Source organism: Acromyrmex echinatior, chromosome 9 (assembly GCF_024713525.1).
Source record: "Acromyrmex echinatior isolate Ae372 chromosome 9, ASM2471352v2, whole genome shotgun sequence".
Taxonomy (NCBI): domain Eukaryota; kingdom Metazoa; phylum Arthropoda; class Insecta; order Hymenoptera; family Formicidae; genus Acromyrmex; species Acromyrmex echinatior.
The window spans coordinates 5,684,864-5,698,607 of NC_141860.1; the positions used below are offsets into that span (position 1 = coordinate 5,684,864).

Below are 13,744 nucleotides of genomic sequence, written 5' to 3' on the forward strand. Positions count from 1 at the left end.
GCATAGATGTCACCAGCTACAAAACCACCTGCGCATATGTTTATTGTTTATAGTTCACACACATTTCGGAGTTTTTTACGTTGGACTTGAACGATTACAAATTGTGTTGACAAAATATGTTAATATTAGTTTATATCATATATTTGACAATTTTCGCTGGTCACCTGTGTGAAGAACAATTTTGTTCAGCAGATAATGAGATAAAATCCTGTAAAGAAAATGAGGTTGCTCACCAAAATTCACTATATACGAAAGGTATCATTTATTAGAAATTAACTATAATAATTATGGAATATATGATACGATACGATGCGATATTATACATACATATTATAAAAATCCCGATTATATATGTCATCTTTTCTATTTCTAGAAACAAATGAAAGATACAAGAAATATCTAGTGGCGATTCAAAATGCAGAGCAAAACTATAAAGAATGTAATAACACAAAGTATAAGTGCTATAAAGATGTAATTGTACGAGACCTAAGGCCATTTACAAAGAAGGGCATAAGCAAAGAAATGATTGAAGCTGCTAAAACTAGGTATCTGTGATATATCACATAGATCAGTGATTTAGACCTTGTTTTTATTAATGTAAGATTAACTTTAATTTTGTTTTATAAATTTGCTTTTTATCTTCTTCTAATTTTATAAATTAAAGAAAAAGATAAATATTTAAGTTAAATTGAGATTAAAGTTAATCTTATGTTGGAACCAAACTTTATTGGGCCTGTTTTTTTTTGTATTAAACTAAAACTTTCATTTTTGCTTTAATCAAATATTGTACCTATTTTATTTTAAGTTCCTAAAGTGTACACTACTTTAGTTATAGAAAACAGATCCAATATTCATATTTTTTGCCCTTTTCAACTAAATTTTTTAAATTTTATAATTTTGCACACAGGGGTACATTTTACCAAATAATCAAAGGTAAATTGTACAGAGAGAAAGACTGCATGTTTCCAGCCAGATGTGCTGGAATTGAACATTTTTTATTAAAAATAATTGGTAATTTATCCGATATGGATTTAGTTATAAATACTAGAGATTATCCTCAATCTAGCGAATATTTTGGAAATGCCATACCTGTTTTTTCATTTAGTAAGGTGAGAGATAATTCTTATCTATTTAAAGATTTTAAAGATTTTTATAACAATATATAACTTATAGGATATATTATATATATTTATACAATTATATGTTCTGTTTGTCGAAATTAATAAGAGCTGTGCAGCTTGCAAAATGTATTTATAGACACCACAATATTATGATATTATGTATCCAGCATGGGCATTTTGGGAAGGTGGTCCAGCTATCTCGTTATATCCCCGTGGTCTTGGTAGATGGGATCAACACCGTAAAACTTTGAATAAGGCGAGTTTGGAGATTTCATGGGAAGAGAAAGAAAGTAAAGGATTTTTTCGTGGATCTAGAACAAGTTCGGAACGCGATAATTTAATTTTATTAAGTCGTAATAAACCTCATTTAGTAGATGCTCAATATACTAAGAATCAAGCATGGAAATCTAATGAGGTATTGTCGCATTGTCTTTCACATTAGCGGTTTTTATATGTGTAATAACGCGAAATATACAAGACAAAATTGAATTTTATTTTAGGACACTTTGCACGCAACACCAGCGTCAGAAGTATCTTTAGAGTCGCATTGTACATACAAATATTTATTTAATTTTCGAGGTGTGGCAGCTTCATTTCGACATAAACATCTATTCTTGTGCCGATCACTAGTCTTTCACGTCAGCGACGAGTGGATGGAATTTTATTATCATGCAATGAAACCATGGATTCATTATATTCCCGTTCCCAAAAATGCAGATCAACAAGAGTTGAAGTAAGATGTCACATTTAATCTTATAATATTATTAATGTTTGAACCTTTATCAAACTACTAATCTCTTTGTTTTGGTCTATTTTGTTTTATTACTTTTTCAGGGATTTGATTGAATTTGCAAGGAACAATGACGATTTAGCAAAAAAGATTGCTCATCGCGGAAGAGACTTTATATGGAATAATTTACGAATGTCAGACATTATACATTTTTGGAAACAACTTCTTAAAAGTTACAGTAAACTTCTAGCATATAATCCAGTATTAAAAAAAGATCTCATAAATATTAGAAGGGAATTATGATGATTTTGTACAAATATTAAAGATGAATCTCGTGCGATATCTTCCTGGAAATATATATAAATAAAAGAGAGACGACCAGTGTGTGTGCGTGCGCGCGTGAGTGTATTTATATAAGCAAAATGCGTATATAGCTAATAAATGCAATTGAAAATATGAAATGATTAAAATAAACATATATTTATTAATATTATTTATATGACAATGAAAAATATAATACAATAGAGATTTTGTTTAAGGCACGACCAAATAGCGTGGCAAGTTTCAATATGAATTATTAATATCCTAATATCAGTAGTAATACAAAGAAAGGCATTGCACAATTAAATTTATGTATTAGACGATAATATTCGAGCTGCCTGAAATGATAATCAATAATTTATAATGAGTTTAAAATAAGATCAAATAGTAAAAAAAGTTTTTTTTGTGTTGTACAGAAATTCTCTTATTCAACAAATATTAATGAAAAATATAAAACCTTTCTTCTTGTACTCTGATAATACTTAAAGGCTAAGTATAATCTTTAACAATTAAGTACTGGTCAAACATTCGTATTAGACTAAAATACTTTTTGAAATGTAAGAAAATATAGGATACATACAAGTATTAAGACTGTTTTATAACATCTGTTAATACTGAACGAAGAACAGTTTTTTTATGTATATAATTTTCCTTGCAGTATCTTCATTTCTATCAAAAGATGATTGTTATATGTTTTACTAAATGCGTTTTTAAAGTGCATTTTTATTTTACACAATAGAAATCTAGAAAAGAAAAAGGCACTTTATATAAATAAGAATTGTATAGATACATAAACTCTCACACATACAGCACCATTAATGTCAGATCAGTCTGACAATTTGCACTTACACTCTAAACATATGTATATGTATGTACATATACATATGAACGCTCACACAGACATACATATGTGTATAAATATATATACACATATATATATATATACATAATATGCATATATTTCTACATATATTATACATATATATATATATATATATATATATATATATATATATATATATACACACACACACATTATTGTATATAAAACTACAAAATAAACAAGCTATCAATCGTGAAGAAAGCATTTATATAAAAACAAGGATTCTCTTCAAACATACGCAACGTCGCATAATGGAAGCGAAATCAAACATTTAGTTTGAAATGACGTATAGAAAAAGTTGCGCTTGAACATATCTGGCATTTACAATTCATTTCAAAGAGTTGTATAAATTACAAAAATACTTTCTAAGGCACTTGCATCATAAGATAACAGTCACTTTAAAATACTCGCAACGCAGCAACGATGACATTAGTAGTATAGATATTTACATACAATATAAAAATGTATTGCGCATGCAAATAAGATTAGATATTTAATGAAAGTAATATAATAGACTGTAATTGCTTACTGTTACGTAAAATATTTTAGGATTTACACTACGTAAGTAGGAGAGTCTAATATTCACATAACACTTTTAATTGATCAACAAATATTTTTTAATTATAATTAATTTCTTTATTGTCAATAAAGAATCCGATTATTGCTTGTCATGTCGCAATGTCCGAATATCTTTTTATACACCTCGCGATCTAATCAAATGATTGGATCCTAAGGAATTTATAAGTGCCTTTGATGTTTAACGTCTTTGCGAATAATGGACACGCGAATAAATAGGCAGTGTAGAACATTCCATGTTATGTTACTGCATGTGAAACATTATTGAAAGATATATATACATACACATTATATACACATATATATATATATCTTTGAATAGTGCAATTCAAATATGTGCTATAGTTGCGTCACTCATACGCTTGCGCAACAACGCAACAACTCGACAGTTTAATTGCGGCGGTTTTATTGCTCGTCATAATTTTCTAACTATCTACTTAATTACCGAGAGCGCAAGCGTTTCCTGAACGCGTCGCACCAACGACGATTTCGATTGACATTCACTTTTCGAAAATAAACAAAAATTCTATCGACACCTTTTGATCACATTTCCCGCACGCATATCGATTCGAGTTTCAAGTCACTGCATCGCTGCCTTTACGTAGCCACGATGAACCTCGCGATGATCACTGTCACGATGCTGAGCAACAGTTGCCGTGTGCTTTCCAATGAATGCAGCGAATTCACGGGCGTCCCAGAGTTTTCATGATGGTGATTCGACGATGATGTGACGAGCTCATCGGTGCCTCCTGTCGAATTCAAATTTGAATCGTAGTGGCGGGTAATCTCGAATGACACGCCATGCAGAACGGCGCGTGCGCACATTCGAGAGCGCGAAACAGTACAGGTCAATCAAACAGGCACGAAGATGTCGGCCATTAATTCTCACTCTCGCTCTCTTGCCGCCGTTGCTGTTGTTGTTTGGAACTTTATTTGGTTTTTCCGCGTGTAAATAATCGGGATATTTGGCACGTGTACCGGTCGTGGGTCGCGCCGCTTTGACCGCTCACTTTTTCCCGAATTCGGGATGTACATTGTTGTCGTCTGGAAAAGGTGATTGCTCCCGGTTAATGCGGGTGGTAGATCATTTCCTTCTCATGGTTTTTTTTACAAGCAAACATCGTTGTTGTCTGTTCACAGCTCAGTATTTAGTGCTATTCTCAGGTAATTAATTTTGTAAATATAATTTTTACTAATACGCTTGAACTTTTTATATCGGTAGAAAGAGGTTATATGATAATGTCGAATTATAAATTTCACATTCAGGCTCGTTCAGATTTTCACCTGAGTGTTCTCCGGTGTCATGTCATCCTTATTTAACATTCGGTAAATAACAAGGATAGAGTGATATCTGGGTGGCACTCGGATGGGAATCTGAACACGCTCAACATGGCTGCCTGATTTGTAAGTATATTGTCGTAACATTACTTTAAAAGCCAGGCCTGTCCAATTTGAGTTCCGAAGCCAAAATGCAAGCTATCGACACAAACAAAATTCAGTGTGAGTAAGATTTCGGGGACTGTAAAGTGCTGATATCTGAGTGTTTATCGACACTTTACAGTTCCCGAAATCTTACACTGAATTTTTTTGTGTCGATGGCTTTGCGTTTTGGCTCCAGAGCTCAAATTGGATAGGCCTGCTTTAAGCGAATAATTAAAACTATGATTGCAAAATTAAATTAAATTCGTAGGATACGAATTTGATTTTAGAACGTCATTATGAAGGTAAGCCATTTCATTGAAAGCACCAAATACATGAGAATGTCAATATATGAGATATTTTATAATGTTAAATAACTTAAATAGGAGTTAAAGATTCCCATGCTAGAAGTAATGAGCATGTCTTAAATTTTGATTAAATTAAATTTTACAGATTTAAACTTTCTGTATTCTATCTCGTGACCATTCTCGTTCGCAATTGTCAAAAACAATTACAAGTTCACATTTGTTAGAAAATCTATTGGCAATAAATTTCTCTAAATTTCTTAGAGTAAAATCTCACTCCAAAAAAATTAAAATACTGCCACTATTGTAAAAGAGTGAAGAAAACATTAGCACTCTTGAAAAAGAGTAGCAGGTTTTTACTCTTTTGGAGTGAGACTCATTTCAAAGGAAAGAAATCTCACTCCTTTTTTTGGAGATACTCTCATTTCAAAAGTGTGAAATATTTTGCTCTAAAAAAAAATAGTGAAAATCTGCCATTCTTATTCAAGAGTGCAAATATTTTTTTCAATTTCAATGGTAGTATTTTCATTCTTTTGGAGTGAAATTTCATTCCAAGAAATTTAGAAAATAGAAAATTATATATTTATTTTTTATACTATTTTTATATTTTTCTAACAATAAAAGTATTTATTTTTTAAGATGTATTATAACTGGAATGAATGTATGTATAGAGTATAAATAATAGTAAAATTAATTAAAGAAATAAAGTCAGTTTTTCAAGATGTGAAGATTATCGCTATTTAAAAAAAAAATTATCTGTTTTCTTTACACAATAGATCTCATTTTTTTATGCATAAAAAAGTATTAAGGTACCATTATAAAAAAATTAATAGTATACGAGATATTTTATACACATTTCAATATATATCAGAATAAAATATAAAATAACTTGACAATTATTGAAATTTTTTGATATTTCAACTATTATGTGCAGAATTATTGGAGACATCATATTTAAACGAAATGGTGATAATCTTCATATGATCTTGAAAAATTTATTTTTCTCAAAAGTTGAGTTTATCATTATTTGCTCTCTCAAGCCACTACTTTTATCGAAAACATTTTCCATATCTTCTTATCCAGGAAAAAATGTTTCATATTTATTTATACATATATAATTGTATATAAAATTGATATATAATTATATATAATATGTCTATATATAACATTTTTTCTCGAGTATATATATTCTTTGAAATATTTACGGCAATTAAAATGGGATCTTGTATAATATAAAAATAAATGAACACATAGTAAAATAAAATCGAAATACATAGTATAAAAGTTTTATAAATTTCATATAAAAAGACATATGTTAAAGAGATATTTTATAGCTTTTTTTATAGGTTCTCATCAATTTTAAGCAATTATCTACGGAACAGAAGTAATTCAAATTTTCTCTAAAACTTTTAAAGTGAATGTCACTCTTAAAGATTGAAAACTGAGCCAAAATTATTCTTTTTCAAAACTGCTTCAATTTTCATTCTTTAAGTTATTCTCTCTTAAAGTGAAATTCTACTTCAAAGAATTTAGAGAAAATAAAATAAGTAAAATAAAAATATGGATAAAATAGATCACTGAGAAAGAATACAGAGAGAAAACTTATCTATCAGTATCAAAAGTCAAGAGTGCACTTTCTCATAAAACCCCATCGATAAATTAAAGAAAGAGGAAAGGATTGTGCGATTCAGGACTAATGCGTGATTGCAAAACACATGAAAATATTAATTTTCGACGGACACGATGGATATCTGATATTAAATACTTGTGCAACGAGGCGTGCATGTAAAATACTATATTTGCGAATACAAATATTTTTTACGTGAAAAAACAAACAGAAGAAAAGAACGAATGAAAATCAGAATCGAAAGGAGCAAGGATTTCCTGTAAGAGTCGATCTATTGTTAGAAGGATGTATTGTTACAAGTCGAAAACACGCTTTTATGCTAGATTAAGTTCCAAACAACGTAACTGCCAACGGCAGTGATTCATGCACCTCCCTGTTTCACGCTTATGTCAGGTGCACGCGTGTGCTCTCATGTGCATGTATTTTAGAGTAAGTTGGTGCGTGTTTTTTGATGAGATGTGTGTAAACTTTGCTATTACTCACTATCTTCTACGTGTGTCATTAAAGTTATGAGATAAGCAAGATACAGGAAAAGATTCATGCTTTACATATATATATCACATATAATATTTTTACTGTATTAATAATAAAAGTCACTCTAGGGGAGATCAAAAATAGAGATAGAATACGCGTAAAGAAACAAAAAAGGCATAAATAGTCAACGCGAACCATAACCGTAATGTGCTATAACGAATGAAAGCCGTCCGTGTAAGCGAAAAACAAGAACAAGAGAGAGAACGTAAAAAAAAGATTCTTATTTCTAAGATATATATTTACTTTTGTCTTGTCAAACTGGATGCGGCGACGATGATATACGGCGACCTTTCGCGCTATCTATCACCATTTACTTTTCGATGTTGAAGTTCTCAGAAATCAAATACTTTGTTCTCATCCATCGCCTGGCTAATAAATACTCTGGGCTTTAATGTACAGCAGACTTATCGATGATAAGTGATAATAAGTGAAATTATTAGCTTTCTCGATAAAGAATCGATATAAGCCATGAAACGAATTGCAAAACGAAAAATTTTCAATTCACGAGTTTGTAATACGCGTTGTTACAATATAATAGCGATTAGATGTTTAAAATTATATGCAACATTAAAGTTAACAAGTGATAACATTACGACGTTAATAAATTAATGTTTTATATGCACTAAATGTTAATCTAGTTTCATCAAGCATAAAATTATAATAATGTGATTATTTAATTTGCAATTTTGAGTATGCTTGGTTAGTGATGTGAATAGACAATAGAAAGGTTGCCAAAATAATAGCATTATCGTTTCTATGCGTACAGACGAATCGTGCAAGCATTACTTTGTTTTCCTATGTTTCAGTTACCTAATTTCGTAACTTCCGTGTCGACAGTTTGAATTATGATACGTTTAGTAATGTTCAAAATATATTTCGTTATGTATACGAATATTTGAGTTGTGTCATATCCGATTTTAGCGATCTGTGACTCGATAAAATATGAAAGTCATTTTGAATTGTCATGCTCGTAATATCTCAGAATGTGTTACAACGTTACAACGTTATAACAATAATTTAACTTGCGAACCTACCAGTTTATTTAACATTTTGTTCTATCTAAACTTTGTATTAATTGTTAAAGAATTAAACCTGATTTTCTTCTTCTTTTTAAGTATTGCATGCATGTGTCTTTTTCACGGAAAGTAGCCCCAGTATTATAGCCAGGTATAAGAGATATCAAAGTTTTTAATATCGGATTTCCTGCCTGCCTTCATGCCAAGGGGATTATTTGTTTGCACGTTTATTATTTTCAGTGAATTAGAACAGAGCAAAGCACAGAATATTAGATATCCACTGTCGCGATTTTCCAAAGTATTAATTTAAAGGAAGCGCAATTCATGTAAATTCGCGGAAATTTATTCATCTCGTTGTTCTAGGAACATTCTTATTATGACGGTGTATTAATGGCAACTAATATAAGTACAGTGACAGTAATTACTCTCGACGCACGTGTCCATAAAAACCGAAGAATAAAATCTATAATAGAATACAGAAGAGTCTGAAATTAACTTTATGAATTAATTAAAAAATGAAGAGCTATTCTTCGAGATATTTACTTCAAGAGACATTCGATTTAGGATAAGCATTGTCGCGGACAATGGATATCTTTTAAGTTTATTCGAGGGTAGGCAGGATTCGATAGAAATTTTGTACCTGCGTCTAGAATGATGTCACCAACACTGTCAAGATTACCGTAATCGTCGTATGTATCAGCCACGTCCAGATTACTGGCAAATGCGAATGGCCAGCGATCATTACCTAGTGTTCCTTTGTTAGCAGACTTGCACCCAAACCACCAGTACGCTGTTGATCTCGGGAAGGCAGGATTAGCATCGTCAACCTGGTAAGCCAAAGAGATAATTGTTTTATATAATATGATATTTTTATAGAATTTTATTTTTCTACATATATATCTATTACGGGCAAAGTCCGCAAATGGGCAGTGTCGGCATTGCCCAACCCAATCGCGTTCATCCAAAAAAAATATTCTGCTGATAAGCGGGGAATTCCTCTTAGCATTTCCTCTAAGCAAAAAAATCTTAATTAATCTTACATTAATCAGGTGCGTGTATTTATTACACGTATTCATCTATAAAAATGAGAACACATGAGCTATGATCAAAAATAAATTCCTCTATAAGAAATTCTATTATAATATCTCAAATAGCCTTTTGAAATAAGAAGATATACAAAAAATATACAAAAGATATACAAAAAATACTAGTGACACGTTTATTTGTTAGAAGTTTGTCATTTACATGCTATCGTAGTACGCGTGCATGACATCCTTCCAGGATGATTGAGAAGATTGCAATCCTAAATCCAATACTTTATGATTATACAAAATTCCTTTATTTTGTAGAGTATCCTGTTGAGGTCATATATAAATGGAAAATCCTCTGACATTAACACAGAACCGCTAAATGGCAAAATATTTTTGGGTGTTGGGCAATGTTGACACACAGAAAAAAGACTATTCTTAAATCAATAATAATACTATATAAGCAAAAATATTGTAATCTTGCTTTAAAGATTTTAGTCTTGATTTGATTGAATTTGTATTGATGTAAGATTTTTAATTGAGCAAGTCTTGAATTAAATGTAAAGTAATACTTGCATCAAAAGAAATTTAATAAAATCAAAATTAATATCCTTGAAGCAAGATTACAATATTGTTGTTTATATATTATGTATATTATGTTGTATATTATGTTGTATATTATGAATATATTATGGTTGATTTAAGAATCTTTATCTTGATTTAAATCTTTTTTTCTGTGCACGGCCCAATGTACAGCAGGCATTGCCTACTATATGCGAACTTTGCTCGTATCACAAAAATCCACTTTCTAAAACTTTAAAGATGATTCTACACGGTCAATAATATTAATCAGTAATATTGAATCAGTAATGCTGACAGATATGCATCAATATTTTTACAATTTCATACGATCAGTATTACTGACAATATATTTTACTTTAGTTTTACGTACATTATGTATCTATTGCATTATAATATGTGACATGGATCCTAATAAAGATGATACTCGAGAATCAAAATCCAGATTTACGTCAATCCATTAATAATATTGTCAGTATTTGTTAATACTGACAGTATTATTGACCGTATGGAGTCATCTTTGGAGTGAATTTCACTATGAAGAGTGAAATCTCACTTTTAAAGATTGAAAATTGAATCTGTTTCAAAAACTGGCTCAATTTACTCTTGAGAGTGAGATTCCACTTCAAAGAACTTGAAGAGTATATGTAACGATATGTTCCGTAATTTGGGACGTAATACGAGACAGAAACCAAGAACGCGCGTGTTATTATGTAACGTTATAAGCTCCACTGCGCTAGTGTTATTTTCCAATCATATTGCTATATGCAGTGTTGCTATGAACAAAAAATTAATTTAAAAACTAACTCGTGCTTACCTTGAATAATCGGTCGTTGAATCGATAGTAGGCATTATCTTGGAAGAAATATGTATAACTCTTATATGTTACTGCCGCGTTGATGTGATTCGGTATGCCTTCCCAATTTTGGATGAGTTTAGGATAGTTACTTCTCACTGGTGGCTTCGACGCTGGATCGAAGCGCCAGAATTTCGTACCCTTGTAGAAATAAATCTTGCCATTTCCAGTCCATACGGTAGCCGCATCAATGTTATCAGGAATGCCAGTAAAACCATCGCTGATTTCCTTCGGGTAATCACCGTCCATGGTCGTATTAATGTACCTCCAGTATTGCGTGCCCTAAAGTAAAATAATTGCAGTGTCAATTATAGTGAATGAAATCTGCATATTGATTAATGTCGACATAAGGTCTGTTTTCTACAGCTGAATCAATGTATACTTTTAGAACATAAAGTGGACTAGGTATATGTTTGATATTTGACGAAAGCGAGAAAGAAAGTTCTAGTACAGTCTAGTACAGGAATAAATACTGATCTACGGTATAAACTAAAAGGAACCAATCAATTTTGGGTTTTGCTCATTTGTTGAGCGATTACCTTGAAGAAGTAAGTTTTGCCATTCCTGTATGTAAATGCAGCGTCTATATTTGACGGAAGCTCCTTCCATGTGCTACTAATACGTCTAGGATAACCGCTAGCCACACCGTCGTCTGTTAATTTCCAATAATGTTTTCCTGAAAGTTTCATAATAATAGCTTCAGTATTCTTGCTTTGTCATCTTTGGCAGAATCCAAATACTAATGGAAGATTACAACTCCGAAGTGTACGTACCCTTGAAAGCAATTATCTCGCCGTCTTTTGTATTGAACATTGCATCGATCTTTGGATCTTTACACAATTCAGGATCTTCTTCGGCAGGCGGCGGAGGTCGCGATCCTCGTGGCGATTTAGTTTTCGTGCCATATAAAGCCTAAAATAATTTAGTATTAGCTACATTCAAGATCACGAATGTAACTGGTAATAGAAAGTTTCAGTCTTTCGGATGTTACCTGAATCGCGCTAACATCATCTTGATCTAGAGTAAAATGTGGATCGTAGCCGCGGTAAAAGGGTGCCATCAGGGCACTTTTGACATCACTGTGACTTAAACCGAGCGAGTGCCCGAATTCATGAGCCGCAACTTGAAAGAGATTGGTACCGCGGTAGCTTCTGATGGTCCATCGTTCAGAGTCGTCGAAGTGAGCATCACCACCGTATACGGGAAAGTATGCGTGTGCCAAGGTGCCACCAGGTCCATCGAAAGGATCACCATCGCCGTGCTCACCTACTTCGAATCTGATTTCGATGTGAACCTAAACGAATTACTTTTGTTTAGTATTTTACTAATGTATAATGATATTTTTATCTCTTTAATTTTTAACAATCGACCTGCGTCAGTTGGTCACATAAGCATATATATATATATATCTTGATTATACGGGCCTTACATTTTCGTGTCCTGTCTTGCGGGTAAATGTCAGATCAGTTTCACCCGTCCAAACAGAGAACGCGTTCGCTATTTCCTTTTCCACTTCCTGTTTGTTGAGACCAGTTGGGTACTTGCTAATTTTGTACGTTAGGTTCTTCGTACGCCATCTGGACCCTACGGTAAAGTATTTTATACATGAGACGCGTGGAGAAGCGCGAGAGAATATTTGCTTTGTTTAAAAATATTGCGATGCATTCTCGTTTATCCGCGCGCGCATGCACACACACACATGTTAAGACCGTTAATTCATTTTCCGTGGCTATTAACGTATGCACATCCGTTACGCACCAACCAATGCACCACAACACGAGTCTATATTGTAGGAATCCACTTGCGATACACGCGTCATGTTCCAATATATATATTTATATTGTTCCGATGCTGCGAATCTGTTATAAGTATCTAGCTGTTACGTCGTTATTGTATCGTGGTGCGTAAATTATTTATTACTCATAAGAAAATCGCGGTTTGCGTGTTACGTGCTCATTACGGTTACAGAATTACGATTTATGCAACAGTTGCGCGTGTACTACAATTATATCGCGCATCTCGTATGATTCTTACGCAACGATCTGTTTGTCGTTATGCGAGATCTATGAAAGAATAAAATGAAAGAATATAGCACACAGTTATATTGGATTATCATTGAGTTAAATTTCGACTGTGTGCAACTGACATTCCGTAGGATGCACGCATGGCCGAACTTAGCACCAAGAGTTCACTGAAACATGAAACGCACGTGCTTGGGTTCAAAGTCACGGTTAGCCCGTGTGAAGCTGCGATCGCTTTATTATTCCGTCGATAGTCATGCATAAGAATGTCTTTTTGTCGGTCTTTTTTATTTTCAATGCGACATGACCAAAACGATTACGTTGACAGAACATTCATGTACGAATCAATGTAGCAAGAAGTCTGTTTTTTATTGCTGCGCTCTGAACCGGTGCAATAAGTTAAAGTGAAGCAAACGTGTTATATTTGTTTCACTTCAACTTATTGCATTGTGTGTACCAGTTCAGAAAGTGCAGCAATAAAAAACAGATTTAAGTATCGAGCACATTTTAGCGAGACAATCGTATATAAATGTAAATATAAATATACAGAGGAAGGTCGATATCGACATATCCTGTTTTCAAATATTTCACAGGACGATATTTCTCAAACAAAAGCGAAAAATAGAAACGCTTTAGAGACATAAATATAAAAACTAGAAAGCGTCTTCTACTAAAAAGAATATAACAGTTTTTATAATATTGTTTGCAATTTTGCAATAATTTTTTCG

The 13,744-nt window shown here is 32.3% G+C and overlaps 2 protein-coding genes across 6 annotated transcripts in view; one reads left to right on the forward strand and one right to left on the reverse strand.

The window, feature by feature from the left end:
• Positions 1-2,761, forward strand: LOC105151122 (O-glucosyltransferase rumi homolog). The gene is made up of 6 exons (XM_011064662.2): positions 1-255; positions 374-545; positions 908-1,109; positions 1,258-1,536; positions 1,622-1,854; positions 1,956-2,761. The coding sequence occupies exons 1-6, from the start codon at positions 117-119 to the stop codon at positions 2,152-2,154; spliced, it is 1,224 nt and encodes a 407-aa protein (XP_011062964.1). The 5' UTR covers positions 1-116; the 3' UTR covers positions 2,155-2,761.
• Positions 2,752-13,744, reverse strand: part of LOC105151121 (matrix metalloproteinase-14-like) — a 25,511-nt gene continuing 14,518 nt past the window's right edge. The window contains exons 4-11 of one of the 5 annotated variants that reach the window (XR_015546139.1): positions 12,425-12,579; positions 11,987-12,289; positions 11,769-11,907; positions 11,535-11,671; positions 10,957-11,277; positions 9,173-9,359; positions 7,760-7,885; positions 4,136-4,675 (exon numbers count right to left, since the gene is read on the reverse strand). Coding sequence is in view for 4 of the 5 variants with exons in the window: in XM_011064661.2 (XP_011062963.2) it covers positions 4,229-4,380; positions 9,173-9,359; positions 10,957-11,277; positions 11,535-11,671; positions 11,769-11,907; positions 11,987-12,289; positions 12,425-12,579 (1,394 nt within the window). In the remaining variant the exon portion in view is untranslated. Of the gene's footprint in view, positions 4,676-7,759; positions 7,886-9,172; positions 9,360-10,956; positions 11,278-11,534; positions 11,672-11,768; positions 11,908-11,986; positions 12,290-12,424; positions 12,580-13,744 lie in introns of all 5 variants that reach the window. The other 4 variants (XM_087409477.1, XM_011064661.2, XM_087409479.1 and 1 more) reach the window with 4 other exon arrangements.